This window comes from Pipra filicauda, unplaced genomic scaffold (assembly GCF_003945595.2).
Source record: "Pipra filicauda isolate LSUMZ 115617 unplaced genomic scaffold, ASM394559v2 scaffold47_size6085603_pilon, whole genome shotgun sequence".
Lineage (NCBI taxonomy): Eukaryota > Metazoa > Chordata > Aves > Passeriformes > Pipridae > Pipra > Pipra filicauda.
The window spans coordinates 2,583,193-2,610,846 of record NW_024104620.1 but is presented as its reverse complement, the minus strand read 5'-3'; the positions used below and the strand labels follow the sequence as shown (position 1 = coordinate 2,610,846).

The window sequence follows — 27,654 nt, the reverse complement described above, 5'->3', positions numbered from 1 at the left end:
TTTTGAAGCTGGTGAGAGGAAAAGCAAGTGAGGTTGGTCTTTTCTCCTCTCCTTTCTGAAACAGCATCTGCTCAGAATTTTTAGAAGGCTTAGGGAAGAAGGTAATATTTTAATTGCCTTGTATTTCTCCAGCTGAAATTAATAGTGCTGTCAGTGCAGGAGATGGCATGAAGCTGAAATGCCACAGGAAAATGCATGACAAGAAATACAAACCTCACTGATCACTCTGAGGGGCTGAATCCTGCTCCTCCAAGTCCATCCCTGGCTGTGCACTGTGGGGATTTAAGGCCAGGTGGTCATGGCTGTGTTTGCTACAGATGGACTAGATGAGCACTGTAGGTCCCTTCCAGCTGAACTCTTCTGTGTCACCTGCCCTCAGCTGCAATATAAATATGTGTATGCACATAAATATAAGGACTTGCTCAGTAATTCCTTGTGGAAAATCCATAACTTGATAAATGCATAAATTTATAACTGGGTCTCTGTGCCCAAGTCAACTGCCAGGGCACAGGGGAAGGGGGGGACTGCTGTTGGAGCTGAGTAGCAGGTACTTTACTGAGGGGGTGCCAGGGGGTTTGAAGCTCTCTCCTGGATTTACGTGTAGCCCTGCTTCTAAATCTGGTGCCTCAATTTTGTATGCTGAATGGTTCCCCCCTCTGATCATTACTCTGCTAGCATGACTATGCATCACTGCTTTTGTTATAAACCTGAAGGACATCACAACTAAGTTGGAAGACATGTTGCTCTTAGATTTTGGATTTTTTTTTGCCCTCCAATATTCTTCATGTTGACTCGCTTATGCTGAGTATTTAAAAAACAAACAAACAAAAACCTTATGTAAGGGGAGAAATATTAATGACAGAGAAAGAAAGCATCAAAAATTGCGATTTGGTGTTAGGTCCTTGGAGTCTTTTTCGGTTCAGGTTGTCAGCTGGGGGGGGGTGCTCAGCCCAAACAGATGTTCCTGTTCTCAACTGGAGTCCAACAGCAGAGGGGAAAAACTGGATTTCTCACTGCTCATATTTCTCATGAGAGGGCGAGTGATGTGAAACGTAGTTTCTACATTACCAGAGAGAAAACAGCTGTTTCTGTGAGCTCCAGCTCCAGACTTCCAGTAATGTTTCTGCTTAGCACTGCGTTGAAATGTCTTGCTGCCAGCAAACACAAGTAGTTTGTGCAGAGGGTGGGGAGAGCTGGTTTTTGAGGGGACCTTATACCCTCAGTGCAGGGTACTGGATGTATCTGTGTAACTAATGGGTTTTATGAATTGAAGTTACACTGGATGTAATGGTGATTTCAGAGTTTCCAGTAAATATATGTTGGGGGGGAGGAGGTTAATAAAATATGCAACTAATTTGCTTCTCTTACTCAGAGGACTAAGCACATGGTGCAAACATTTCCTATACGTGGAAGTTGTCAAAGGTTTCTTAGATATAAGGAAGAAAAAATAGGCTACTTAAATATAATAAAATATAGCTAAGTTTGCATCTTGTCATTTTAAGAGATGAAGAGATGACTGCAGTATAATCTACGTTATTGTGAGGAAGTCCTAGTTACAGTCTCCTATTTTTCCACAGCAGGAGAGATGGATGTGAGCTCAGTCTCCTGGTTTTATTCACGCTGGTGAATTGCAGTCGTGATTCAATTCTCACTAATGAGATCAAAGCACAGAGTTCCCCTTCCACTAACGTGCTACCTCAAAGACATTAATTGCTTCTCCAAAAAATATATATGTTGGCAAAGCCACAGAGCTTCGTTTTGCTATTGCAGGTGTTTAACCAACCTTTGAGCTTGAAAAAATACATGATTTATTCTATTGCACTTTATGCCAAATGAATCAGTGAGGGGATTACTCTGCAGCTCAGCTGATGTGACAGCAAACCCTGGCAGGTAGAAGCTCTTTGTGAGCGTTGCCAAAGGTCAGTCGTGGGCTGGGTGTTGGGTCTGATGTAGGACATGCTGATGGAGATAAGGGTGATGAACTTTTTTTTTCTAGCTTGAGAAATTGATAGGGCAGCAGAACTGATAGAAATGTAGTGTAATACCTTTCTAAATGGGCTTAAATGGGATTGGCACTGAAAAGGTGTTGGCAACCTATGGCATGTTCGCTTCTACCTTTGTGAAATGTTCATTGCAGTTGGTTCTTGTTGTTACCATGAATCAGAAAGGGCAATTATTTTCTTTATCCTAAACAGTCCAGGTTATGGAAAATGTTGTGCTTAAAATATATTAAAAAAATTAACATAAATAAAGGGGTCCAGTTGTTTCAAGATGCAAGTTAAATTCCAGCAGATGTGTATTGCACGTGTAGGTGATCAGTGCTTTATGACAATCCTGTTTCTAATTTTCCTCTAATTTCCTTGATTGCTTATGAGTTAGTTGTGTGTGTAGTGATAGAAAGACTTCAGAATGCTGCTTCATCAGATAATTAAATCAACACATTCTAAAGGGTGGTAAAATAGTTTTAGACTTTTATTCATATTTTCTTGAGTTGTACCTGCTTTTTGAAATTGTTTTCTTCTTCTGAAATCTGTGCTCTGCAAACCTGTAGTGTAATTGCAATTGGCTACTGAATTAGAAGTTAAACAACTGTTCACATGCCAATCAAGAGCTACTTTTGTATTTCTAAATCTCTCAAACGCCTTTGCACTGCTTTTATAAGGAATGCTGAGACTGAAGGACGGTTTGGTTTTAGTTGGCTAAGGAGTTTACATGAGTATAAATATAATTGCACCTCTTTTTGCCAATTGATTTTATTACAGTGCTTAATGGTTTGTTGAATAGTTTATAGGATAATGAATGTCATTTCCTTGTATTATACTATAAATAACTTGGCAAATTTTTAATTAGGATAATCACGGTAGCTTTCTCTACTGCTGTAATCAAGCTTTGCTTTTTGAATCCAAGAACTAATGTACGTCTATATCAAGTTAGACCAATTATGTTTTGCTAGAGAGTACAAGATTTTGTTGATTGTATATTTGGGTTTTTTAATACCTCTTCCCTTCCTGAATCTTGGCCCTACTTCTGTTGAAATGGTAATTAGCTCCATTGGATGAATTTTATTTACTTTAATATTCTGATTAGAAGAATGCAGAGGACAAAAGTTTTGTTCCAGGTCAGATTTTGGGAGTTTGGCTTTCTGTAGCATTGGAAGAAAATCAGGCATTTCCTAGCATAGTGTTTAAAAATATTTTATAAACACATAAAGTTAAATGCTTACTTTGGTTTAGCTTAAAGTCTATTTACAATTTTAGAAATTAAAAATACAGAAAGAAGAGAAGCAATTCAAGCAAAAGTTTGCGAGTGCTTTGAGCACTGCATGGAATGATCTCCTGTATGGGGCAACTCGGTGTGCACAACACTGTCCAGCACAGCTCAGAGATGCTCAAGGGCTCCCAACTCCAAAGGGCTGACAGGATGGCAACATGCAGCCTCAATTCCAGTTACTTTTTTCTGCTTTCGTAGCTTGGAGAACAAGCTGAAGAGAGCAACAGTGCTCAGGGCTTCTTCAGTGACTTTAAAATACTCCATTTACCCCCTCAGCTGAGACTGTCAAAACTGGAAAGCCTTAAAAAGCTGTTTGTGATTCGTGAGTGAAACACCGTCTTGTGTCTGATGACGTGGTATCTTATGGAGCCTTTCTGAAGGGGTGACCCCGTATGTTGCGCATAGTCATAGGATCATAGAGGGGTTTAGGTTGGAAGGGACCTTAAAGCTCATCTCATTCCACCCCCTGCCATGGGCAGGGACACCTTCCACTATCCCAGGTTGCTCCAAGCCCCGTCCAACCTGGCCTTGGACACTTCCAGGGATGGGGCAGCCACAGCTTCTCTGGGCAACCTGTGCCAGGGCCTCACCACCCTCACAGCCAAGACTGAGAGAACACGAGAGATACTTGCAGCTGTTGTTAATTACCCCCTGCCCATCTCATGCTGCTGTCCCTGGAGGGTGTTCTCTTTTGGGAGTTTCAGAAGTTGCTGGTTGAAAATCTTTTCATTAAGCAGATGAATCAGAAAAAAACCTGTCAAGAAGTGAATCGTGTTGCCCCTATGTGGAAAGCAAATCCCTTCCAGTGAAACTCTTAATGAAGAAGAAGGTCCTTGGGTTCATGAAGGAATTCTTGATGAGAAAAAGCGTAACTCTAATTTTGCTCTTTTGAGCAAGAAGCTGTTTTCTACCACCTACGACTTCATAAAACATTCATTAGGACTCTGTCTTACCATATTGCTGTCTTGTAAACGATGATGGCTCTACAGAAAGGCCAACTCCTCTTCTGAACAGAAACCAAAAACTCAGATTCAACTTTACTGTTTTCTCTGCTGCTTTTGTAAAAGTAACCTGGTTTACGTTACGGGCTGCCTGTTTTCCTGCTTCTGCTATAACTGACAACGTAAATATCCATTTCATTGCTGAGGTTTGGAAGTTGTTAATGTGTCTTTCACCGCATTGCAGAAGTTTCTTGAGCTCTGCGGCCACAACACAGCTCCCATGTAGGGCTCGAGCTGCTCTCTCACTGCAGTTCTGCAATTATGTCATCAAATACAAATCTAAACATATGGTCATTTCTATAAAATGCAGAGCCTGAGAAAACTGGAGAGAGCAATGATGAGTTGGAAAAAAAATCCGGTGGAAATACAGAGTTAAATGTCAATGCCTGCATTGTGCCTAGTTAATATTTCACAGGAATGCCGTCAACTTGTTATAGAGCCCAGAGGATTTATGCATTTTTCTGACAGATGATCATGATTCCCATCAGTACACTTAATGCCAACATCTGTAGGGTTCCACCTAATTTGGGAAACAAATATATTCAGTCCTCGTCAAAAAAGAGTACTTTGTATGTTCCAGGAAATGCTCATTACTTTGGGGTCATTGCAATTAAGTGGAGGACAGAGATTTTTCGAGGGGTGCAGCATGGTACCATTACACTTTTCATTTTGGCTGCTGGTTTTAAGTTCAAGTTGGCAGATGCCAGCTTCTGGTCTTGGCATTGCAGTGAAAAAGTGCTTTGGTAATAGCTTTGAGTAAACATGTGAAAATAAAATACAAATGTGATCGTTAGGAAAGTTTTTTGGTCGTACTGTCTGTGGTTCAAGAATGTTGGGAATGTATTACACACAATAGCTTTATATCCCAATCATCATTTTCTTTAACCTCAGCTGTATTTTTTTTTTAATTATTATAATTGTATGTCTTTTCTGGTCACTAGGGAAAATCTTTCAATATTTAGGTTTTCTAACCTTCTTTACATTAAGTCATGGCCAATCTAGATGCTAATGCACAAGGATACCTGTATAAACATTCCTTTTTCCCGTGTCTCTTACAACATCTTCAGAGGTAGTGAAGATATCCCCGTCAGCCTTTGTTTCATTTTGTTAAATAAATAAATTTCACTTGATCTCTTCTCTTGGTGATCTCTATTCCCCAGATACTGTTTCAGCAAGCTGGAATTGTAAATTATTTATGTGGGTGTACTAATACTGAAGGAAAAAGTTATACTTCGTGTTGCTGCATGAATTAGTTTTGCGTGTACAAATATAGTTGTGTGATACCAATGTAGCGTTGCTGCAAGTAAAAATAGAGGTGAGTGCTCTTGTGCCCTTCTGTGGGAAGCACACCAGAAAATTCAAGGAAGTTGTCCCTGCCTGGATTAATGATATATTTGTATGTCTAGAGGAGGAAAAGCCCGACCAGAAATTTACAAAAAATGACAATAGAATTTCTCGTGAGATATTGGAAAAATGACCGAAAAGGGAGACAGTGGGAAATGTTGGCTTGGGTTTGGTAAAGGGAAAAAAATGCAGTTCTTCAAAGAGGTTGTTATTTCTAAGTGGCTCATAAAATGATTTTTCTGTAATTTGTGTAGTTCTGCAGATTTTTTATTCATCGCTTGTAAGTTATGTAAGGTAACTATCTAGGTTAAATTTGCTGAATTGTAATTTATGCACTGCTTAAAGCTGTTACCTTGAGGGCTGGGGAGAAAATCCTAATTTTTCGTGAATTGGTCTCTTTTATGTTGACCTTACCATGGCTAGAAAAACTTAGAACAATTTTTACGTGCCACAGGAAGCTGGTTGGGATATTTTTTAAAATGAAATGTTTGCTTTTGAATGATAAATGTAGTATCATGTCCTGAAATGTCAGCCTTGAGATTGTCATGGTCCTGTGTTCTTTTGACAGGACGAGGAAGCACAACAGTGTCTATCAGGGAATCTGATCAGAATAAAAATGAACTTGTAAGCCAGTAAAGTGAGTCTACCCCACTTTATTAGAAGCAGCATTGAGTTAAACAGGAGCAATACTGCATTTGGTTTTGAATGATGAATAGGGTTTAAGTTTCAAAGGTTGTTTTCTCTGTCTACTTGATGTAAACTCAGTGTAGCACTGATAAAAGGTTCCTTCTGACTCACCTGGTTCCTCTATGGATTTGGATGTGCAGAGGTCCATTTTCTAAGTGTATAAAAGCTAGTAGCTCCTCAGGCTGCTTTTTGTTTTGCCTTCATCCTGATAATTTTTAATATTTGTAGTTGTCTCTATTTTCATCTCTTTCTTGTCTGTATTTACATCATTTCATCTCATTTTTGCTTCCTTAACAGCAGCACCTGGTACTGTTGGCCTTTTCCCTTTTCAAATGAGAGAGACCTCTTTTTTCCCCCATCAGTTTTTCTGGGGCATCATTAAAGCACAGAATAGCTTGGGGAAGGGATCTTTAAAGGCCATCTAGTCCAACCCTGCTGCCATGGGCAGGGACATCTTCAACTACATCAGGTTGCTCAGAGCCCTTTCCAACCTGGCCTTGAAAGTTTCCAGGGATGGGGCATTCACAGCTTCTCTGGACAACCTGTGTCCGTGCCTCACTACCCTTACAGTTAAGAATTTCTTCCTAATATCTTATCTAACCTTGCCTTCTGTCACTGTGAAGCCATTCTACCTTGTTCTGTTACTCCATGCCTCTGTCAAAAGTCCTTCTCCAGCTCTCCTGTAGCCTATTTAGGTCTCCCCAGAGCCTTCTCTTCTCCAGGCTGAACAACCCTGAGTCTCTCAAGTCTTTCTGCCCAGTAGACATGCTCCAGTCATTGATCATCTTTTTTGGCCTCCTCTGGACCACTTATGGACCACAAATAATGTCACTTGGTAGAAATGAAAAATGAGATGGTGTCCAGTGACATTTGGGTCAACATAGAAATCCATGAGGACCAAAAACCATCCTTGCTGAGGTCAGGAACTGTAGGGGTGAAACCATCAAAAGTGATTTTCATGCAGGTGTCCAATGAAAGCCTTAAAGACCTCATTTTTCAGAGTTAAAATCAATGGAGTTTGTAAGAGCTCTGGAAACATGGATTTGTAACTCATTCATATTTGTAAAGTGTCAGAGCTTGTACTGTTCCTCCTTAGTGCTCAAAAATCCACAAATCTTTCTTCTACAGAAGGTAAAGTTTATTTGGCACAGCAGATTAATCTCTGTGGGAAGTTAAACGAGTCACATGTGCAGCGAAAGAGCGAAATTATGGACCCAGCTCTACCTCCTGGCCCTTCAGACTGCTTTCTGTCATGCCCCTTTTAAGCTAAAATCATTCCCAGTGTGATATTTCTGATTGAACAAAAGCAAGGGAAAGTGCTGCTCCAGGTCTGGGCTGGGGTAAAACGCTTTTCCCACGTGGATCTCCATCAACACGGCAGGAGATGGAAAGAGAAAAAGTGATCTGACTGCCAAATGTAAACCAGCGGCCAAGACAGTTCAAAAATTATTTATTTTTGTGAAGCACAGAATGGGAAGTTTGTTTGTTTGTGCCTCAGTCCATGGGGATGGTGGTAATGGTGTGCAGAGATCTCGACAGAGCCCTGGATCCTGCTGGGGCCATGAGACAGAGCTCACCTGGAGTGTCCTCAGGAGACCTCACTCTGCCCCTCCACTGGCTGCTTAAAACACATCAGTGTTCCCAGCTGGAGATTCTGGGAAAGTCATGGTCACCTATATTTGACTTACCGCCATCTCTGTCAAATTCTAATAATTATGATAAAAACTGTCCTTGGCCCATTTAGCAAAGCAATTAATAAAATACTGTTTGACTAGAGCATCTTATCCTATTTTTATTCCAATTTTCATTGATTGAAACTTTCACATTTCTGAAGCCTGTTTACAATATTACAGTGTCATCTTTCTGTTCTCACATTTCCAGAATGCTTTCAAATATCCAGCCATTTTAATGCATGTCTCAAGGGATCATAGAAATATCTTTAAACAGGTGGTGTGAGTTAAAAAGAGTCTTCCCCTGTGTATCCAGCTGCATTCATCACCTTAGGTCATCTTCAATATTCATGTCTTCTACCTGGAATACTGTTTTTGTCCTCTGTGATAACATGTGATTTTCTTCAAAATGAAGCATATGGTTTATTCTTCTCATCAAATTGCCCTTAAAATCTCTTGGGATTTCTTTTTCTGGTCATTGTATCTGCCAGGATTTGAAGACTTATTTTTGCTTAAACTTTCTAAATATTTACGATAGTGAACGTTACTAGGTAGCAAATAACAGGAAAAAAATATTTTATTTGTGCAGATACACAAAGCAGCTTTCAAACATCCTTGGTATGTTGCTGGATGTTACCTAAAATTTCCTCCTCACCTATCATAAATTTAGTCTCACAATGGGATCTTTGGAAATATCTTCAAAACCGTAACTGTGTTTTTTGTGTTTGTTTTTAAGGTTTTTTTCCTTCCTTTAATGCCACTTCAGAAAATGAATCTAAGAAAAAGTTGTTTAAAAATGTGTCCTTGAAGCGTTGAGTAGGATTGTGGGGGGGAAAAACACCCTGTATTGTTATCAGTCAAGGAGGAGGTAAATGATAAAAGTTGTTAATTTATTAATTCCTAAACATGAGTTTAGTTAGACTTGGTTCAATCAATGTTAATCTTCTGGTATATGAACTTGTTTGCTTATAGTTTAAAGAAACTTGTTGGAATGTGATAATTACTCTTTATACTAATCAGCCCACAATGGCTTAATGAGAATTAGATTTGAATAACTTCAAATACTCATCAGAGCAAAAGTCAAAAACTGTGAGGGAGAGAATGGACTTGTCTTAAGGTGAGAAGATAAATTTCACTGCTGATCTCAGAGTTTAGGTGGATGCAAGGCAAGGCTGAGGTGGGCAGGGAGGAGTTTCCTCCTGCTGTGGTGGTCTCTAAGTGCTCTCAGCAGTGAAGTCACACAAGGTGTTTAATGCCAGTGTGGTTTAGTTTTGTGGTGTAATAGTATCTCCCATTCAATTCAGGAATGAAATTTTTACCGCACTTCTTAATTGGAAGTAAATACACAGGTCTTTGGAGCTACCTTAGGAATTCACGTGCCTCAGTTACTGCTGCTCAAACACATTTCAGTGAGTCATATCTACATTTTTTTTTTTTTTTTAAAGATAGAAGAGAATAGTGTCACCATTCTGCTACAGGTGTGCTTTCTGTGAAATGGCACTTTAAATCTACTTGAGTGTCATTATTGAAGAGACTCAAACGGTTTAGATCTTAATTGATATTAATAGGAATAACCCTCAATGACGTGAACTTGGCAAGCCAGAAATTGCAGCTGTTCTCAGCAGTAGTGGCAGTAACAAAGATAATTAATTGTTTTTCCCTGGGAGATATATTTAGATTGTACAAACTAAATATTCCATTCCCTGAGCCCTAATTCAGGCTTGTATTTGTTCTGCAAATACAGCAAGTGAAACTAAAGTTTAATATTTTTTGACTGTCACACCATGATTTGAGCTACTGCAATTATTTTTGAGAAATAAAGTACTTTAAATATTTATTACACAAGTCTTCCACTGATGACTTAAACAATTAATGCTGCATATGATTTTCTGAGATTAAATAAGTAATAATTTGATTTTTTTTAATTTCTTTTTTAAAAATTAGTTTTATAGGAGCTGGCACTTGACCTATCTCCAGCAGTAATGGGCAAGTGGTATCATATTAAATATAACAGAGCATGTGTTCCTGCCAGAGTTCTAGACAAAAAGTATTTTCAAGTGAGCACAACTTCATTTGTTAATAATCCAGGAGGATTATAATGCTAAATTCTTAAAGAATATGTCTAGATTCAGTCTTAAAGTGCTCAAGGGAGTATTAACGTAACTGTAAGGTGTTAAGACCCATCGTGTAAGAAACCTTTGCTTGGTTTATTGATTGCCAGGCTTTAAATTCTTTTCGTTTTCCTTAAAACATTGCTTGGAGTGGGAAGGAATGTTCATGGGTACTTCCCCTTTCGAAGTTGTGAGTGGGCTGAGCACCTGGGGAGTATTTACTTCTGGTCCTGGTTCTTGAAGCTGTAATAGATCCACCCACAAGAACGTATATTCATATGCTTTAAGTGTGTGCTTTTTATTAACACTTATTTTAACAGCGCTTGTAAAACTCTTGCATTTAAATGTGGTTCTGTAAAGCGATGGTGTTCTGAGCAAGGGTTTCTCTCACCAGTTATTTACTGCTACAGTACAAAATAGGTATCGTTTTATCTGTGCTGGTAACATCCTCCTTGAAAATCTAACATGCATGGGATGCTTTGTTGCTTGCTACAACAGTAATTTCCTATTGCAGGTTTTAAATCAGCGATGTCCTGAAAGCAGGGAGCTGCCTCAGGTTGGGCTGGGTGCAGAGGCTGGGGCTGAGCAAAGCATGTGCCCTCCAGCAGCTCCACAAACATCCTTCATAGTCAAGAGATGAGCCTTGATTTCCCCGAAACTAATATGGCACTAAACCACCAAACTAAACATTTACCTTTGTTATGTAAATATTTCCTAACCTGAGCTTCTATCAAATCCTGCAGTTATTTGTGCTTCTCTGTGAGAGACACGGATTTTGCAGCAGGAAAATATGTCGTTTATGAATGGGATGAAGCTTTTTTTTTCCACTTGCATCTTAAATGAAATCTAAATCACCCATCATACCCTGCACACAGCAAAAGCAGGTATAACGAAAGACTGATTATGTTTAATTAGCAGTAGCAATGATTTGAATGTTTTGTCCTGTATCTTTCCTCAACCTACTGCCCAGAAAAAAAATACTTCTTTAGTGTATTGAAAGTAGTTACTTCAGTTGATCAACTGAGTTAGTTCAGAACCCCATTTCTCTGGATCTCCATTTGTTATTTAGACCATTATATGACTGGAATATCAGTTACTTAGGATTTGTATTAAAAATATTAAATATTAAAAGTATTACATAGTCTAGGCTGGCATTCAGGTCTGCAGCTTTTCAACAGCAGTGGATCGGAGAGGTAAAACTGCTTTTGCCTGTGTCTTAAAGTACAGTGGACTGTTCTTAATGAATCCTCAGCTGGGGGAAACTTAGAACTATGATGCCATTTAAAAAACAAACAAACAACAAAAAACCAAAAAACAAGTACCTTAGAAGTATTGTTATTACTGTGGTCATAGATCTGGCCAAACCATCTCTTTCTCATGTTATGTATCCATGTGTTTCCCAGGAATTGTTAAGGATTGCGTCTGCTTCAGTGATTTAGCTCGGTTGCTGAGACTGTGCAGAGCAGCTGCAAGGAATAACTAGTGCAGCACCAACAAAACAGCCTTCTTGGTAATTCTCTGACTGTAAACCCCTCACAACTGAAATCACTCTTCTGCAGAGCTCCGAAGCCGTGTCTGTCTTCTGGGGAGAATTGCCTGGTCGTACAGTTCTGCATCTCTTTCTTTCCTGCTGCTAGAATATAATTAAAGTTGCTAAAAATACATGCTTTCTAATATTGTTTTTTTCTGTGTAGGCGTCTGCTGTTCCTGAGTTCTCATGGGAGGAGATGGTATAAAGATGAATGTCACTTAACTCTGTTAAGTGGTCCATACTGCATAGGGATATGAAAGCTGCTTATTTATGGCCTGATCCAAAGTCCCATGAAGCCTTAAAATTATATATATATATTTATATTCAGAGGAGCCTGCTGACTTTCTTAGTTTTCCAGAGGTATTTTTACCCATCAAAAGAGAGACTTCTGAACTGTGAACTACCAGTTTCATGCTACCCTGTGTGAATTTACATTTTTAGTGCTAAGGAAATTAGTAGAACAAACGGGGCCATAATTACTGTGCTTTTACAGTACTGACATCGTACCTAATTATGGCTTAATCTACAGAACATACTGTTTGTTTAATAATCCCAGCAGAGATAGTCTGAGCATATGTTTTTGCTTCACCTGGATGTAGCTGGGAATGACTGGCAACACTGTCAGGGAAGTGACAGTTGACAAGGTTTTAAATATTTTACAGTATAAAACGTGGCTCACCTTTGATACACATGAAATCGCTTAAAGGTGAACAGTAATAAGCATTTAGAGGCAAAGTAGCTCAATGCAAAGAGAGTCTTTGTTCCCTTAATGTGCAGTAAAACCGAGGCATAATTTTGTTTGCACAATCTCAGCAGCTAGCAAAGCTGGTAGTAAAATCCTCAGCACCCCTCCTGAAGAAGTGAGGTCTGCTATTGCTGACAAAGGTTAAATATTCATCATCCTTTTGGCCTGCTAAAAAGATTATATCTGCAGGTTTGATCCTGAGCTTACTACCTCATGGTGTCTTTTGGGTTTTATTTACAGATTGCCAATTTTTCCTGGATATGAATCTCTTGATTTCCTCTCCTGCCTCCTCAGCCATCATTTGAATTCTAATTATCTTTTCCCCACATGTGAAAAGTCTCAAAAATAACTTAAAGATTTTTGGACAGAGGAGAGAGGGGACAAAGAGGAGCCTGAGTTTATATTTGTGATGGATTTCCTCCAGCCTCTTCTGTGGTGAGACCTTCCCCTGTGAAACCTGGGGTGTCATATTTATACAGGTGTCCACTCCTTGTTCAGCACATCAGGCTTATGAGCCTGATTTCCATGACTGCAGTGGAACTTCTTAGAAGTTAGGATTGTATTGGCCACCCTTCAGTCATCAGACACCAGGACAGTTTGGAGAAAGCAATTATGTTAAAAATTAAATTATTTCTTCCTTCCTTTTGTACCACTAAAACCTTCAGTGTGTGTGTGGACTCCTGCATACCATCCTATCGATTCTTTTCCTGATGCTGTCTTTAGTTTCCTAATTGCCTGTTTCTCTTGACCATCCTGTGTGACACAAATAGCCTCAGGGACAACAGGGATTTGAAAAAGCAATAGCTGAGGCAAGCTTCCCACAGGAATGCTGCCTTTGAATTAAATGTTTCCTCCAAAAGGATGTGGGGCTATTCTGGTTTGTCAAGTGTCTAAATGTCTTAGCAATAAACTTTTAGACATATTTCTACAGAGTTGCTTGATAATATTGTATCCAAAATTGTCTTTATTTTTCCTTATATCTGTTCTGATATCTGGTCTTTCACAGTATTTTTTAAAAATACCAATTAACACTTATGAACGATATTAAAATGTCACCTTAATAAGCTAAAGGAATAATTATCTAAGCTGGTAGTTCCTTAAGTTTGGTTTGCGTTTGAATAATTCAGTACTTAATGTATATATACGTGTATATGATTGTTTTTAAAAAAATATATGTTAATGTTTCAAAACATCAGTAATTTTTTTTTATAATAGAATTAAATAATTCAGAGTGATAGCACTTGGTTTTCCTTGCATAATGAACCAATGGTGATCCTAGAATGCAACCTAAGACAAGAGCTCATTCCTGCAAGAAAAATCTTATCAGGAAAGGGTGACTCTTACCTTCCTTTAAAAATAAAGGGTTCTGTTATCAGTCTGAACTTGAAGTCTGTGATGATGATCTCATCCTTTTATCAATCCAGCTCTTCTCCTTAGTGTCAAAGTTTTGACCATTTCCTTCTTGTTTCCAAGGAGCACATGGGCTCATTAATCCTGCCTGTCGTTACTCAAGGCTCACATAGCTCACCCAGTGCCATTCCCACTGTCCTGGGGGGATAATAAATCCAAGCAGGGGTAGTTCCAAAACTTGTTTGTAGGTAGCTAGGTGACACTGTGCTGATATCAAATCCATCCATTACTTTGATGGGATCCTTATTTCTAACATACCCTTTTTAGGCAGAATGCAACCTGCCCTCCTTAAATACCATTTAAAATTTTCCAGCAGCAACTTTTTGGCTAAATATTGCATCTTGCTACGTGTGAGTAATATGTTTGCCTACTCAGAAAATCACATTGAAGACATACTGACAGCAGCAGCTAAAATCACAATACATTGCTCTCTAGTGGTGTTAAAATTATTATTCGCTGAATAAATTTCTAAATTACACCTTAAATTATCAGTCTTGGATCATGCCATAAGAAAAGTCAGACCTGAAGTGCTAGAAGAATACAATTTTAACTACTTTCCCAAGTGTTAAATTGCAATTAAACCTGTACTGGGCAACCCTTTGGTGTGCGATTGACTTAATTCTTACAATTTAACTTAGAACTGTTGACTGAAGTTATTTAAAATACTGGATGTTACTTCAGTAGGGCTCAGCATAAATATGGAGCCATTTGTAGGATTACAGTCAGTTTTATATGAAAAATAGATTGATTTTTTTTTGTTGTTGTTATTGCAAATTTCTAATGTTACTACCACATTTTTAGTATTTGTGCTGAGGGTTTTTTGTTATTAAAGTTATGTGGTATCTGATTTGAATCAAATAGTCAACTCTGGTAATAAGATTCTCCTTTTAGCTGTTTATATAGAGAGTATTAAGAAAAGAATTTCAGCTTGGTTTTCTCCTAATTCTCTCATCCTTCTGATAGCTGAATTTAAGGATATCTTAGTATTTAACCCCATTTCCCTGTAGATTAATTATCCCAATGTAAAACAAACGTGTATTAAACATATGTAGTTGCTTACAGAAGCAGATTTGGCTGTTTCATTTAATATAAATCTCTTGTTGCACAAAACAAAACCGTTCCATTTAAGATTTCTCTGGTCATTAAAACTGAATTATGAAATAGGCCTCCATCTGCTATTGAAACCTGTTCATCATTATTTCATGTCATTTTAAGTGGGATCATTCTGAGATATGCTTAGTGACAGCAGGCTTGGCTCTCCCAGCTCTGGGGGTGTGGTAGGACGGGGCTTCTTTCCGAGCTGCAAAAATATGTTTGTTGTCTTCTGATGAGCTTTTCTCCAAGAGTTCGATTCTCACTTCTCCACTTCTCCTGCCTTGCCATCTCCTGCAGAATTATGTATTTTGATAGTGCACTTAAACTGCGTGCAAGTCGCAAATTCCTCCCCGCGCTTCCCTCCCCCCCCAGCCCGTTCCGATAATCGCCATGGGATAAATCCAGCCTTGCTATCCATCAAGCCTGGCCACTATCTGGGTGACTCTGATGGTGGTTAGCAGAGCAGTTAGTGTTAAATGATTGGCAACGGAGCGACAGAGGAGTGGACAGGGAAGATGGATGGCCCCGAGTTGCTGTGTGTGAAGTGTGAGCCGTGAGCGGCCGCTCGGAGCTGGGTAAACAGGAGCTGATTGCTGACAGCTCTGTGCCCACTGGGGTCAATGTGGGCTCTGCTGGAATAGGTGAGCCAAGGAAGGCAGGAATTTCACTGCTGGGCTTAAGAACCGCATTGGCAACCTTTGAAGGAGCTGGATTGGGAAACCTCATGAGGTCGCTGCTGGCCCTGCGTGGTTTGAGGTTCTTTGAAGTTGTTGATGGCTCCCAATTGCTCCTGAATGTGGGAGGGAAGGGAGAAACTCCCACCGAACCCAAAAGAAGTAATAGAGTATATAAGCTCTTGGGATTTTTCTTGAACAAACCATTCAGCTGCTGGAAGACTCTGTGATTTCAGGATTAAACTGTTTGGTATCATATTCCATTGGCAAAAGGGATAAAATTTGTCCATGAGTCCTAAAGTGAAGCAAAGAAACCAACCAAGTACCAGTGATAACACAGCCTTAACATCCCCCTCCAGGGAAGTAAAAGAGAAAGCAAAGAAGATGGTTCAGTTCAGTCCAGATACTTTGTAGTTCCTTCCATACTACTTTGGGTTTTTTCATCCATTATGACAACTTCTTGCTTATACTTATTTTTTCTGTTTTTTTAATCTGAAAAGGCTTTTATTTCAGGAGAAAAAATGCTGCTTTTAAAAGACATTAAGGACGTTTTTATCTGGAACTGGCACAGAGATTGTTAATGATCAAATTACACAGCAAGCAAAGTGTGTGGAAGGAGAGCCTAATCTACCATGTCAAGAACCTTCATCTTTAAATTTGCTCTCTATGGGCAAGCCACTGTCTCAGCCTAAGAAACACGATTGGCTTTGAAACAATTTAAGTGATGAAGGGTTGCTTCTCTGTCCATGTGCATTAAATTTTGGTCCTTGAAGATGTTGTCTCTGGCCTTTCAACTGTGATTGCTTTGTCCAGGCCAGAGGAATAGGCTGTTGTGAATTATTCCCATTATACAATTGTCTGAGTTACCTATATCTTACCTAACTGTATCTTTCCTTCATAAAGTTACGTGCTCTCTGAAAGAAAACTTAAAATTTTACTTTTATTCAAAGCGATGATAAACAGCATATTTTTTCTTGTCATTCCCACAATGTTCCCAGTATCTTAAAATACTGGAAGAGTTTAGTATGTGCTTTTCCTTCCTTGTGTGGACAGATGTCATCCTATTAGAGCTTGAAATATTCAAATGAAATGGCTTTATGTTTTACATGGTTATAAAACTACCAAATTAAAACAATGACATCATTGATTACCCTTTGATAGATGAAATTTATCTAAATTAATTATCTTTCATTATTTGCTAAAAATGTTCATATGTGAAAATTCACAATGATAGAACATCTGCTCAGCAAAGGCCTTATCAAAGGTATTGTAATAAGCTATGTAATGAATGTTTTGGCTTTCAAAAGAGAAAATATTGTGTGTGGCATTTATTTAAATACTTTGTCTCAGCTCAGGATTTCCACCCCGCTTTAAGAAAGAGAAGCAATTTTGCCGTGAAAACATTACAGTTAAATTTGGAAGCTTTACAACCAACGAAGTTAGAAGAATAACTTGGAAATATCTAAGTTACAGCAGCTAACACAGATAGGAGATGAAAAAGATTCATTTGAAGTCCTGCTTGGAGGCACAGTGAGTGGTGCTCTGCGTCAGGCCGGGTTTGAAATCGGCTCCGGGTGACTTGTTCTCAGTCCCCATCCGTCTGCTCACTTCTTCTGCTCTTCAGGAGTTTGTCTGTCAGACCTTTTGGAGATTTGATCCTGGGAGTAGCTGAAAGCCTGAGTCTGTTCTCCATTGAGCTTCCTTATGAAGTGGCAAGTGTGTCTGTGTACAAGAAATGTATTATTCAACTCATCTCTCCTACAGTTTCTTTTGCATGCAAAAAGTTTCTGTTGCTTATCCACTTGGACTAGGAAGTGCATAACATCCTTATATATGAGCTCTTGGTTGTCCTGTGAAGGTTCTTGACAAGATGCTTACAGTTCCTTATAAAGACTTTTTTTTTTTCCTCTAAATTTATTAATTTTTTTTAAGTCTGTTACAACCATTTCCTCCTGTCAAGGAGGAAATGAAATGATAATATTATGAACTCAGTATGATAATACAGACTAAGGTAGAGGAGCTAAGATGTTTTCACATTCCATATGAGTGTTTTTTTCAAAGGCATTTTGTCCTGTGCCACATGAAAGATTTGTTTCAGTGGAAGCATTTGAGGACTTTGCAGAAGTGAGAGTGTTTTCCCTCATGTTCACCCAGCACCGGCTGTCAGCAGCTGAAAGGGCACGTTGTTGACTCTGTTATGGGGCTTGTCATTCTTTATACATGGAGGGATAAGTGATGGTCACTTTGACCCTCCAACCTGACATTAACATTCAGTCTAATTCTGGCTGTTTGGAAAGAAGGACAGCTTCACCCTGGGGAATGTTTGTGTGTTTCCTCCAGGTTTCAAGGAGGTCAAAGATAATTGTGAAGAGCTGGTTCATAGGGAGCTTGTTGGGCCTTTAGCCACCTTTCTACATTGGGCTCCTTGGGGCAGGGATTGGCAAATGACAGGATTACAGGTAATGTTTTTCTATTAGTGTCTCTCTATTGTATTAAAGAAGGCACCTGTCTATTCTGTAGTATTTTTGTGCCATTACAGAACATCACTGTCATGTAATTTTGTAGTTTGCTGAGATATGTATTATTGTGTGACCCTTTGCTGATTAGGTAAAAATTGGCTCAGGTATATTTGGTTGTTTGTCATTATCTGAGTATTTCTTAGATTTCTCTGTCCATAAGTGTGCCAAATTAAGTCTGAATAATAACCTTCTCTGGTTCAAATCCACAGGAGGGGATTCAGGGTCAGCCTCCTTAATGGAAATAGGTTTCTGGCAAAGGCAGAACAAAAATGAACAAGGAACAAGGTTGCCCCTAGACTTATCACCTGCCTACTTCCAAAAATACTTCAGGATTTGCATGAAATAGTGGATATTTCTAGTCTTCTTGTTAATACTGATCTCTATCAATATTTGCTTAGTCTGAGCAATATGTTATACTAGCACAGAGCAAATCTGAAAAATATGAGGAATTTTTGTAGATGTGTGAGATGTAAATAAGGAATTTGAGCATGAACATTACAGACTATATTACGGGCTCAGAATTAGGATGTCTGATGTCAATCAAAAGACTGACCAGACTCCAAACAAGATGCCTGTGACCTTGTTGGGAGGAAGATGTGCAGACTGAAGGAATCTGACACTTGGAGTTTAAACATATGTGGCTTAAACTGAACATATGGTTCTTTTACTGACAGGTACCTGTGCGTGTGCTTTGCCTATGGATAAAGCAATTAGTTGATTAGTAAATGCTGAGTAAGTGATAACTAATATGTCAGGAACTGAATAAATACACATAAACCATCCATATTCCTGTTTAGAAGTTATATATATATATATGTATATGAACATACCCACAGCTCTTTAAGCCTGTTTGCACTGTGGAAGCAAAAATCAGGGTCTGGTAGATCTTGAGGGAGATTTTTGGGTTCTGTGAATAAAACTTTGACTTTGAACACAACATTGTACTGAACTTGGGTAGGACAGAAATAGATGTTCTCATATTTTTAGATCCTGAATATAAAGCTATTTACTGCTTTGCAAGACACATTCCAAGGATTTTGTCTATAGTTTAGTGGAGCCAAAATTTAAAAGTTTTACTGTGTGCTGGACTCTAAAAATGTAGATTTAACTCAAAAGGTATAAAAGATTTGAAAAGTATTATATAAAGTCTGAAAGTCATATGTAGGAAGTGCTGTGCACACTCTTTCTTCCCATATCCCTTTCAGTTACAGTAATTTAGGTTTTAGTATATGATGAATTCTGTCATAAATTGCTACTGGAGTATACTTTTCAACTTTGGAGTAAATTTTGCTGGAATTAATCTGCAAACTCTCCCATGTTTCAGTGAGAGATCAAAGAAAATCCCAAATGGAAAACATGCTTTTGAGAGGGGGGAAAAAAAAAGAGTTCTGAGTTCTTAAGCTCTTGTAATGAAGATAACTTAATTAAAATCAAAGCAAAACTAATTAAGAACTTAAAAGTGCAAGTTTTTAGTTGCATAATAGCTGAAAATATGGCAGAATGGGTTTACTATCACTGGGAGAAGTTCCTAGTCATGCAGACAGGTGATGCAGTCACCAGTGGATCCAAATATACAGATTGTACTTCTCTGACTACTCCTGTTGGTCTTTCTGCTCTTTCTTAGTCATCCTGATCTTTTGCTTCTGAAAAAAAAAAAAATTGCTATTTTGGCAGCCAATTCCTCTTCTCTCCTGGAAGTTTTGTCTGAGTCCACAGCTGGGGATAAACCAGCTGATAACTTGTATGTGTTTATCTTTTTATTCATGGATTTCATGGCTCTTTCCTTGATCTTGCCATTCTCAAATGGAAAAGGAGAGCACATTTACAGACACAACCCCTTAGTTTCCGTGGACCTTTTCTTGCCCTTTTCCTTTCTTGTAAAAGGAGAGGGAATTGAAAATTTCAAAGTTTTTTGTTTCACTTGAAACGTGGTGAAAATATTGTTCTTTAAGCGCAAAATTTAACAAAATTGCATTCACAAAACATTCTTGCCTTGTGTTTATCTTGAGCTACTGTTATAAAAGCTTTAAAAAATTATGTTATGATGAACTCTCATCCCTAAACACTCATTCACATCGTGCTATATCATATCACTCAAAAGCTTCTGTTTGTGCTTAGTTTGCACATGAGGTTTTTCCGAACGTTTAGAGGAAACCTAATGAGCAGACTCCCTGTTGTAACGGATCAAGACTTTAGCAGGCTGAGTTTTGTTCACTTTGAAGAATGCTGCCATATGGGAGGGTTGTTTTTTCAGGCTCTCAGGTGCTCTCAGCAGACGAGGATGGAAGTGCTCTGAAGACAGCACGCCAAGAACTGCCATCGGAGGGTGGTGGTGGGGTCACCTAGACCAGAGCAGAAGCCTGGCAGATCCACAGAGCACCCAAGCAAGGGGCTGCTGAAGGAAAGCAGGAAGGGACAGTGCTGACCCCTGCAGGGAAGCACAGTTCTAGAAATGGACAGTTTCTCTGTGTGCCTGGTTCCTTGACAAAGGCAGTTGTTAATTAGATTCACGGCGAATCATTGAGACTCTCATGGCAGACTGAGGAAGCACTCAATTATATAGATGTTATCTCCTGTATAGTTCCTTTCAAGAGCCCTGTTGACCTGCTTTTCATTATTGCATTCCTTCAAATAAGAGGGATCCAGATCCCTTTGACCTCTGCCAGTCCATGTGATCACAGACAATGATCTTTATCCCTTGTTATTTAGGAGCTGAATGTATGTTTGCAGAGGCAACTGCCTTGTTAAGCCAGGAGCATTCCTGGTGTAGGCAGACATTGGTCACTGCCTTGTGTGCCTTTCTTTTCCCCTTTTCTCTTATCAGCATAATGGAATTTGGTTTTCCAACATTGGTGTAATTGCATGAATTATATTTGTAATTGCTTTTCTAATGGAGATTTTGAGCTTTGTCCTCTTAAAAATATGTTCATCTTTAAAAAACAAAAACACCACAAACACAATTTTGGCTCTGGAAGTGTTGACTTTAAAACAAAGGCACCAGCCTTTCTTTTTTTTCCCTTTTTTTTTTTTTGTTTTCAAACTTTATTTCTAAGAGGCACTGCCAGGTGTTTGCAGCACAGGATAGGAGTATAGGATTACTATCCTTAGGGAGGCAAAGCTTTCATTTACCCATAGAGGAATGATTTCTAACCATCTGCTCCGTATCTCAAAGAACTGGGATGTTAAAAATGTGATTTTCTCATCCACTGGGAACCTGCCTGTGCAGTTCACATAATACGGAAGGAAAAAGTGTGAGGAGAGGTGTCACTGAAAAGAACTGTTTTCCTCACTTCTAAGGCCATCCTAGATGACTTTTTTGGGAATAGTGTCTCCTTTTTTTAAAACCCTACTAATTGGTGCATGTTTGTGATTAACTGGTCCAATTCATTCTTTAAAGATAGCAGCTGAAAACAAAGATAATCCTATCATTATGCAAAAGAAAATAGTTCAAAACAGCACTTTCAGAGACATGTAATACACTGTAGTACAAGGTTTCCATAAAGAAACATAAATTTATTGTGGATTTCAAGAATACTATAAAAACAAATATTAAAGAGTTATTCATGCATGTGTTGCCCATACTACTGTGTATCTTTGAAATGCTAAAATTTGCCAAGACATGCTATCAAAGCAGGACCTTTAATCATCTCCCTGAAAGCTTTAAGCAAAACCACTTCCATGTTCATGTAAAATTACACTCTTAATTATACAGTCACTCATTTTTCTGAGAGAAAATAAACAACTTAGATGCCTGAGCACTGTTTGCTGTTTAAGTAAAGGGAAGAAATTAAGATATAACAAAAATGCCTTAATTCTTACAGGGTTCTAGAAGCTGTGATGTAGTTGGTTTAAACAATATTATATATGTTTACATAGTAGTTGCAAATTTGACTTATTTGAAACTGATTACCATCAACAGTTCAGAGCCTGGCCTGGGAAATGAGGTCTGCACATATGAAATGATCAGATGGTAACTTTAAAAAAAGTTCCTCTTGTTGTTTCCCATAGCAATAATACACCCATTGGCTTTTGGAGTGAGCTAAACCAATGGATTAAACAAGTGTATTTGGTATTAATTGTCTCCTTCTTTAGACCTGGCTTTATATCTTTGTGACAGTATTGACTCCAGTGAAGTTATTTCTCTGTTGTGTCAGTGTAAGAATAATCAAGAAACCTTTCCCCAGCAATCTGCAATGTAACATTGTGGAAGGCCCTACTGTAATTTATATATTGATGAAATAAATATAATACATCGCACAGAGGTTTTGTGAGCTCTAATTAATGTTAGAATAGTTTTACATTAAATAATGGTGGAATAGTCTTGAGTTAATTAACTCTAGATCTCAAGGATATCAGACTTTGGTGGTTGAATGCAGCAGATACTGTGGGTGTGCCAGACTTCCAGAACTGCCTTCTTTTAAAAGCCATTGTTTTCAAGGTGTCACAGTGTTGACTTTAAATAACTAAATCCTCTGTTTGGGAATTTGTTGCAGGAAATATAAAGTAGTCTTTGCATAAAACTGAGGTGGGATTTGGTCATTAAATACATACTTAAAAATAGTTTATATATATGTTTATTTAAGCCGACCTTTAGTCACAAAAATGTATCCTTGAAAATTTGATAACTTGAAACAATTAAAAAATATATTCTGTGACAGGAGAGGCAAATGAGGTACCTCCCTGCTGGTAATATGACAACTTAAAAGCTTGTTGATTTACTTCATGGTGAAATATTTAGAAAAAACCCCAGAATTTCTTATAATTGTACTTCATAAAAGTATTTTATGCTAATGCTGTTGATGTCTGATCAGAAGGGTTATGAACAGCTCCCAGTGAACTCCTGCAGCTGAATGTCAGGGCTCTACAGCCTAAGCAAGGGCATTTCATACCATTAAATTATTACTTCCTATTATTTCTGTTGCTTCCTTTGATCTTTGGTTGCCGAATCATTTTATTTCCATTTTTTCACTTTCATTTTGCCAATTTTTTTTCCCTTCATCTTTAACCATTTCATCCTAACCCATTCTCGTTTTCAGAAGAGCATCACTTGTGTGACGTAGGAGAGTTCCTGTGTCACGATCGCGTGACTTGTGTCTCCCAACACTGGCTGTGTGATGGAGAGCCTGACTGTCCTGATGATTCAGATGAGTCTTTAGACACGTGTAAGTAAAGAAGGAACCACTCTTATTTTATTTTCCTTTTAACTGTAACATTTATAGTCGCGCTATTCAATTGTGTCTTATAAATCCTGTGCGAGTCTTCCGATCAAGGTGAGCAGGTTACATTCACTTTGTAGGTGAGAGACAAAAGAAATGGAAGAGATGGAAGGTGTTTTGTTCTTGTGCCACTTTGTAATGAACTCTGTCACTAGAGAGTGTGTTCTCTATGCTCTCACTGAGCTGCAGATGAGCTGAGAGGGCAGAGTCAAAGTCAGACTCAGTGAAAATGTGTTCCTCTCAATACATTTAAAGGGGAGGTGGGGTGGAAATGAGTAGTGCAAAATATTTTCAATACAAGTATGAAAAGCATACAAACATCAAAGGGAAGAATGAACGAACATGTAAGAGCTATGAAGGGGAAAGAAGCAAAGAAAGGAAAATGAGGGAAAGCTTTAATAAAACATGTTTAATTATAGTGAAGACCTTTTTTTTTATTTTATTTTAATGTGGCTAAGAGCTTCTGAGCACTGGAGTAGCAACCTTTCTTCTTATCAGCTTTGTAGACGACTGATGGGGTGTTATTAAATCTTAATGTTCCCTTGTTTCCTGCGTTCTGAGGAAAATGAGGGAATTTCCTGATTTTATCCCCAGGATAATCACTTAATATAAGAGAAGAACCATGTATTTTGTATCAAAGCAACACTGACAATCAGGAAGGGTAGAAACGTGGTTTGCTGTTGAAAGACAAGAAAATATCCAACATCAGACAGTATTTAGGAGTGTAATCTTTAAAGTGAGGGACAGAAACTCAAGATGTCTGGGAGCCATTTCTGTCTGGGCAAGCCTTGCCCTACTGATTGTAGCCTTCCTGCTCCACTGCTTGTTCTCTGGAACAGATCAGAAAATTACCTCCGGGGCTGTGGTGAGGGTGCTCTGATTAACCACCTTTGGAGCACTTTGGGATTCTCAAAAATAACATCCAGTAGTGGGAAGCAGAAGGTGCAGTTAAGATTTTATCACTGCACTGTTGATTGATTACCATCTTCCCTGATATATTTTCAAGCATAGGATTGATATTATTTTCTGCCCACTAATGAATATTGTGACACTAGCACAAAAATGGTCACGTACACAGTTTTTAATTTGCCTCCTGATATTCCTGTAGTTCCAAATCCAGCAGCTTGCTGGATCCCCAGATAGTTTCTTCTCGAGAGCTTTGCATGGTTATTGTACTGGTCCATAGGATCTGTGTTGAGCAACGCCATTTAAAGTCATGGCATATTAAAAACGCAGTGTTAGAAGTTTATTGATGTCTTGAAGAAAGGGGGACGGGTAGAAAAGCAAGTCGATGCTTCTCCTGACATCAGCCAGCCTGGTCCTCTTGGAAACACCTTCCCCTTTGCAAATGTGAACAATTTCTGTAGGTTGTATTACTTGGGCTGTCCTAAGTCAAAGGTGCAGTCAGCCCAGGACTCTGCATGAGAGCCAAGTGACAGCACTGGGACTCTGGGTGAAACATAAGAAAAATATGTAAAGATATGTAAGAACATAATTGCTCACAATTATGTTTTGGTCTTGAAGATTCTGTATTTTTTTTAGTCAGCATAATTTGCTGTCAAAGTATTGAAATATGTGTGCATACTCTGCCTGCATCGGGGAACTTGTTTCTCATTAAAGATGAATATAACAGTCCTGAATCTTCCTGCTGATGCTTTGCATCAGGGTATCTGTAGGGATTTAAAAATTGCATTAAAATATTCTTATTTTATATTTGAGGACTCTGTGCTGCTAATGCCAGGGACACAGCACCTTCCAGATTTTGTGCACCAAGTCACGTATCTGTTTGTTTATAGATGAACTCGGTCTCTATTTGTCAGTTCTTTTCTGACTTATGTACGATGAGTTATGTGGTGTGGCCTGACAGATATTGCTAGTTGTTCCTATAGCCGTAAACAAATGGAGTTTGATTGATTTTGAGTGGATTTGTGCCTAGTAATAGGGTTTTCTGGGTTCTTATAATGTGCAAGCATTGATCAAAGCTTTTCCTGCGAGTCGAAGTTCTCTCCTGTGGGGATTTCAAAGTGTAGGAAAGAAGAGAAATTCTCAAGCTGTAGCTTTTCCCATGGTAAGCATATGAAAAGTTTTATTAGCCTCATCACTCAACCATCTATTTGCAGAAAACTTCTAGGAACTAAATACCTTTGTGGCCTCTCTTCTGGCAGCATTTAAACCAAATTTTGCAATAGAACTCGAAAGTTATTAGGCTGTACAAACATATATGATATGACTCTATCAGCTAATTTCCTAAGGAATCCACCTGAAATCCCCAAATCTTGTCCCTTCATTAGTGTTGTCAAGAGGTCTCGCATGGGACGGAAAGGACAAAAAAGGTGGCGTAGTTACTTATTATTGAATTTGGCCCCTTGAGTTTCTACAACTTGAGTTTCTACAACTGTGATGGGGGGTTTCCTGGCACTCCTTGTGTTCTTTTGAGTCAATGGGCAGCTTCCAGCACCAGTCTGTTCCCCTTCTACTGCCCATCTTCCACTTAATGGTCTTTCAAATAGCTTTGTAGCACCAGAAGTGAATTCCTACAGCACCTACACTTGTGTTCTCCACTGTTTCTTAGCAGCTGTAATTCTTTCTGCCCTCCATGGAGCTGCTGCTTTTTATAGTATAGGAACCCATTTCAGTAACTCATAATGAATAATTTAGTGAACAAATTTTGTTGCTTTTCTGTTCCTGAGTTGTTGGTGGGAAAAAAAATGATTTTTAGAAATAAAATGTATTAATAAAACTCTTGACCGAGTAATTTTTACCCTTTCCTGGGTGGTCTCTAGGTTGTTCACAAGATTTTTGCAAATAGTCAGGATTCAAAAATCGATTTACTTAACCTAATCAGATGATGCTGGGTTCTTCAGTAGGCTAAATCAGCAAGCTCACTTGAAATCAATATCACTCGATCAGGCAGCCCAGAATCTGGCCAGACAGTTTGACTTTTAAAGATAGCTGCTGGTCTGGAGGTTCATGCAAATGTTAGAGGACTTCCTTACTGTAAAAAGAATAAAAAAAAAAATTCTGCCTGCAGACTCACCTGACAGACATTTTTGGTGGGACAATTACAAAACTCAAATATATCACCTACTATCTGTTCACTGCTGCCTGTTGTAGGCACTCATTAGTTTGAAACATTAGTGTCATACTGGTTTTCTTGTGGGTGGTTTTAGTGTTTTGTTTTGTTTGATTGGTTGTTTTTTTGGTGGTTGGTTGGTTGGTTTTTGGTGTTAGATTTGGACTTTTTTTTTTTCTTGTTTTACCATTTTTGTCACTAGTGCTGATATTAAGCTGTAAGCATTTGCCTATCTCAGCAATTTTTATAGTGGCATAAGTAGAGAAGTTCACTAATTGGTTGCATCTTAAAAAAACCAATTTACAGCATTGCTATTTTGGGGCATCCATGTTTGTAGCATTCCACACTTGTACCTATGAATAACACATCTGTAAGTAAGCCATGCCCAAGGAATATCAATAGTTTCTGAAATCTAGTCAAATATTTGATTTGATGTACTATTACCTCTTTTTTTCCTCAGCTTCCTATTAACAGAGTTGAGATCTAAAAGGTACATACATTGGCAAACTACTCTTTCTGTTTAGTGCTGAGGGATTCTCCTGTGTGTTTGCAGCTTCAGAATTGGTCTGGCTTGCATGTTGTTTTCAAATCTCAGTTCACCAGCTCCTCTGTGTCAAAATGCATTGTACCAGGGCAAGGTGAAACAGAGCAGCAGGAAGAGAAATTGCTTGTTTTCTGTAGCTTCTTTCTGGAACTGTACACGTTGATTGTGTTTGGATTTCATAATGCTGAGTATAGCAGCAGTTCCAGCAAAGGCTGGTCTGTTGTCTCTTAGCCATGAGGCAGAGGAAGGTGCTATAACACTGCCTGATAACTTGCTCTATGAAGAGAGACTCGAGATCTGGCACAAGGTTACCCTGAGCTCGTCTCATTTCCTTCTGTGACACCTTGCAGGCAGCAGAGCTTTGCAACAGCACAACTACCCATTTGAACCAAGTATTGCTTGAGTATCATGAATAACTTATGAGAGGGGAAAAAAACCCAAACCTACAATATGAGATCTCCTACTGCCAAGACATGAAGGTCCTTGACACTTAGTTATTTTAGCAGCAAGAAAATCCTGAAAGCAATTCACTCTGGACCACCAGACTGCAACTGTTGTCTCTCGTATTGTCCTCAATTGCCCTTTGTTTGTGATCCTGGTGCTGTTGTTCTGGTATTTGAGCTTTCTTAAATGTTATGCAAGTGACTGTTTGCATAGCTGCTACATACACAATTTATTTGTGGCTGGCTGCTCCTGAGTCGAAACAAGCCTAGTTCCATTAATACATCATCAAATTTGAATGGCCCTTGCCTCTAGAAGTTTGA

General features: G+C 38.7%; 1 protein-coding gene across 8 annotated transcripts in view; it reads left to right on the top strand.

The window, feature by feature from the left end:
* The window catches only part of LRP1B (LDL receptor related protein 1B), a 669,756-nt gene that overhangs the window by 143,589 nt on the left and 498,513 nt on the right, over nucleotides 1–27,654 (top strand). For 7 of the 8 annotated variants that reach the window (XR_005565475.1, XM_027748987.2, XM_039386367.1 and 4 more), the window contains exon 2: nucleotides 23,094–23,219. The exons of the other annotated variant lie outside the window; for it this stretch is intronic. Coding sequence is in view for 6 of the 7 variants with exons in the window: in XM_027748987.2 (XP_027604788.2) it covers nucleotides 23,094–23,219 (126 nt within the window). In the remaining variant the exon portion in view is untranslated. The remainder of the gene's footprint in view (nucleotides 1–23,093; nucleotides 23,220–27,654) is intronic. 8 annotated transcript variants of the gene reach the window in all.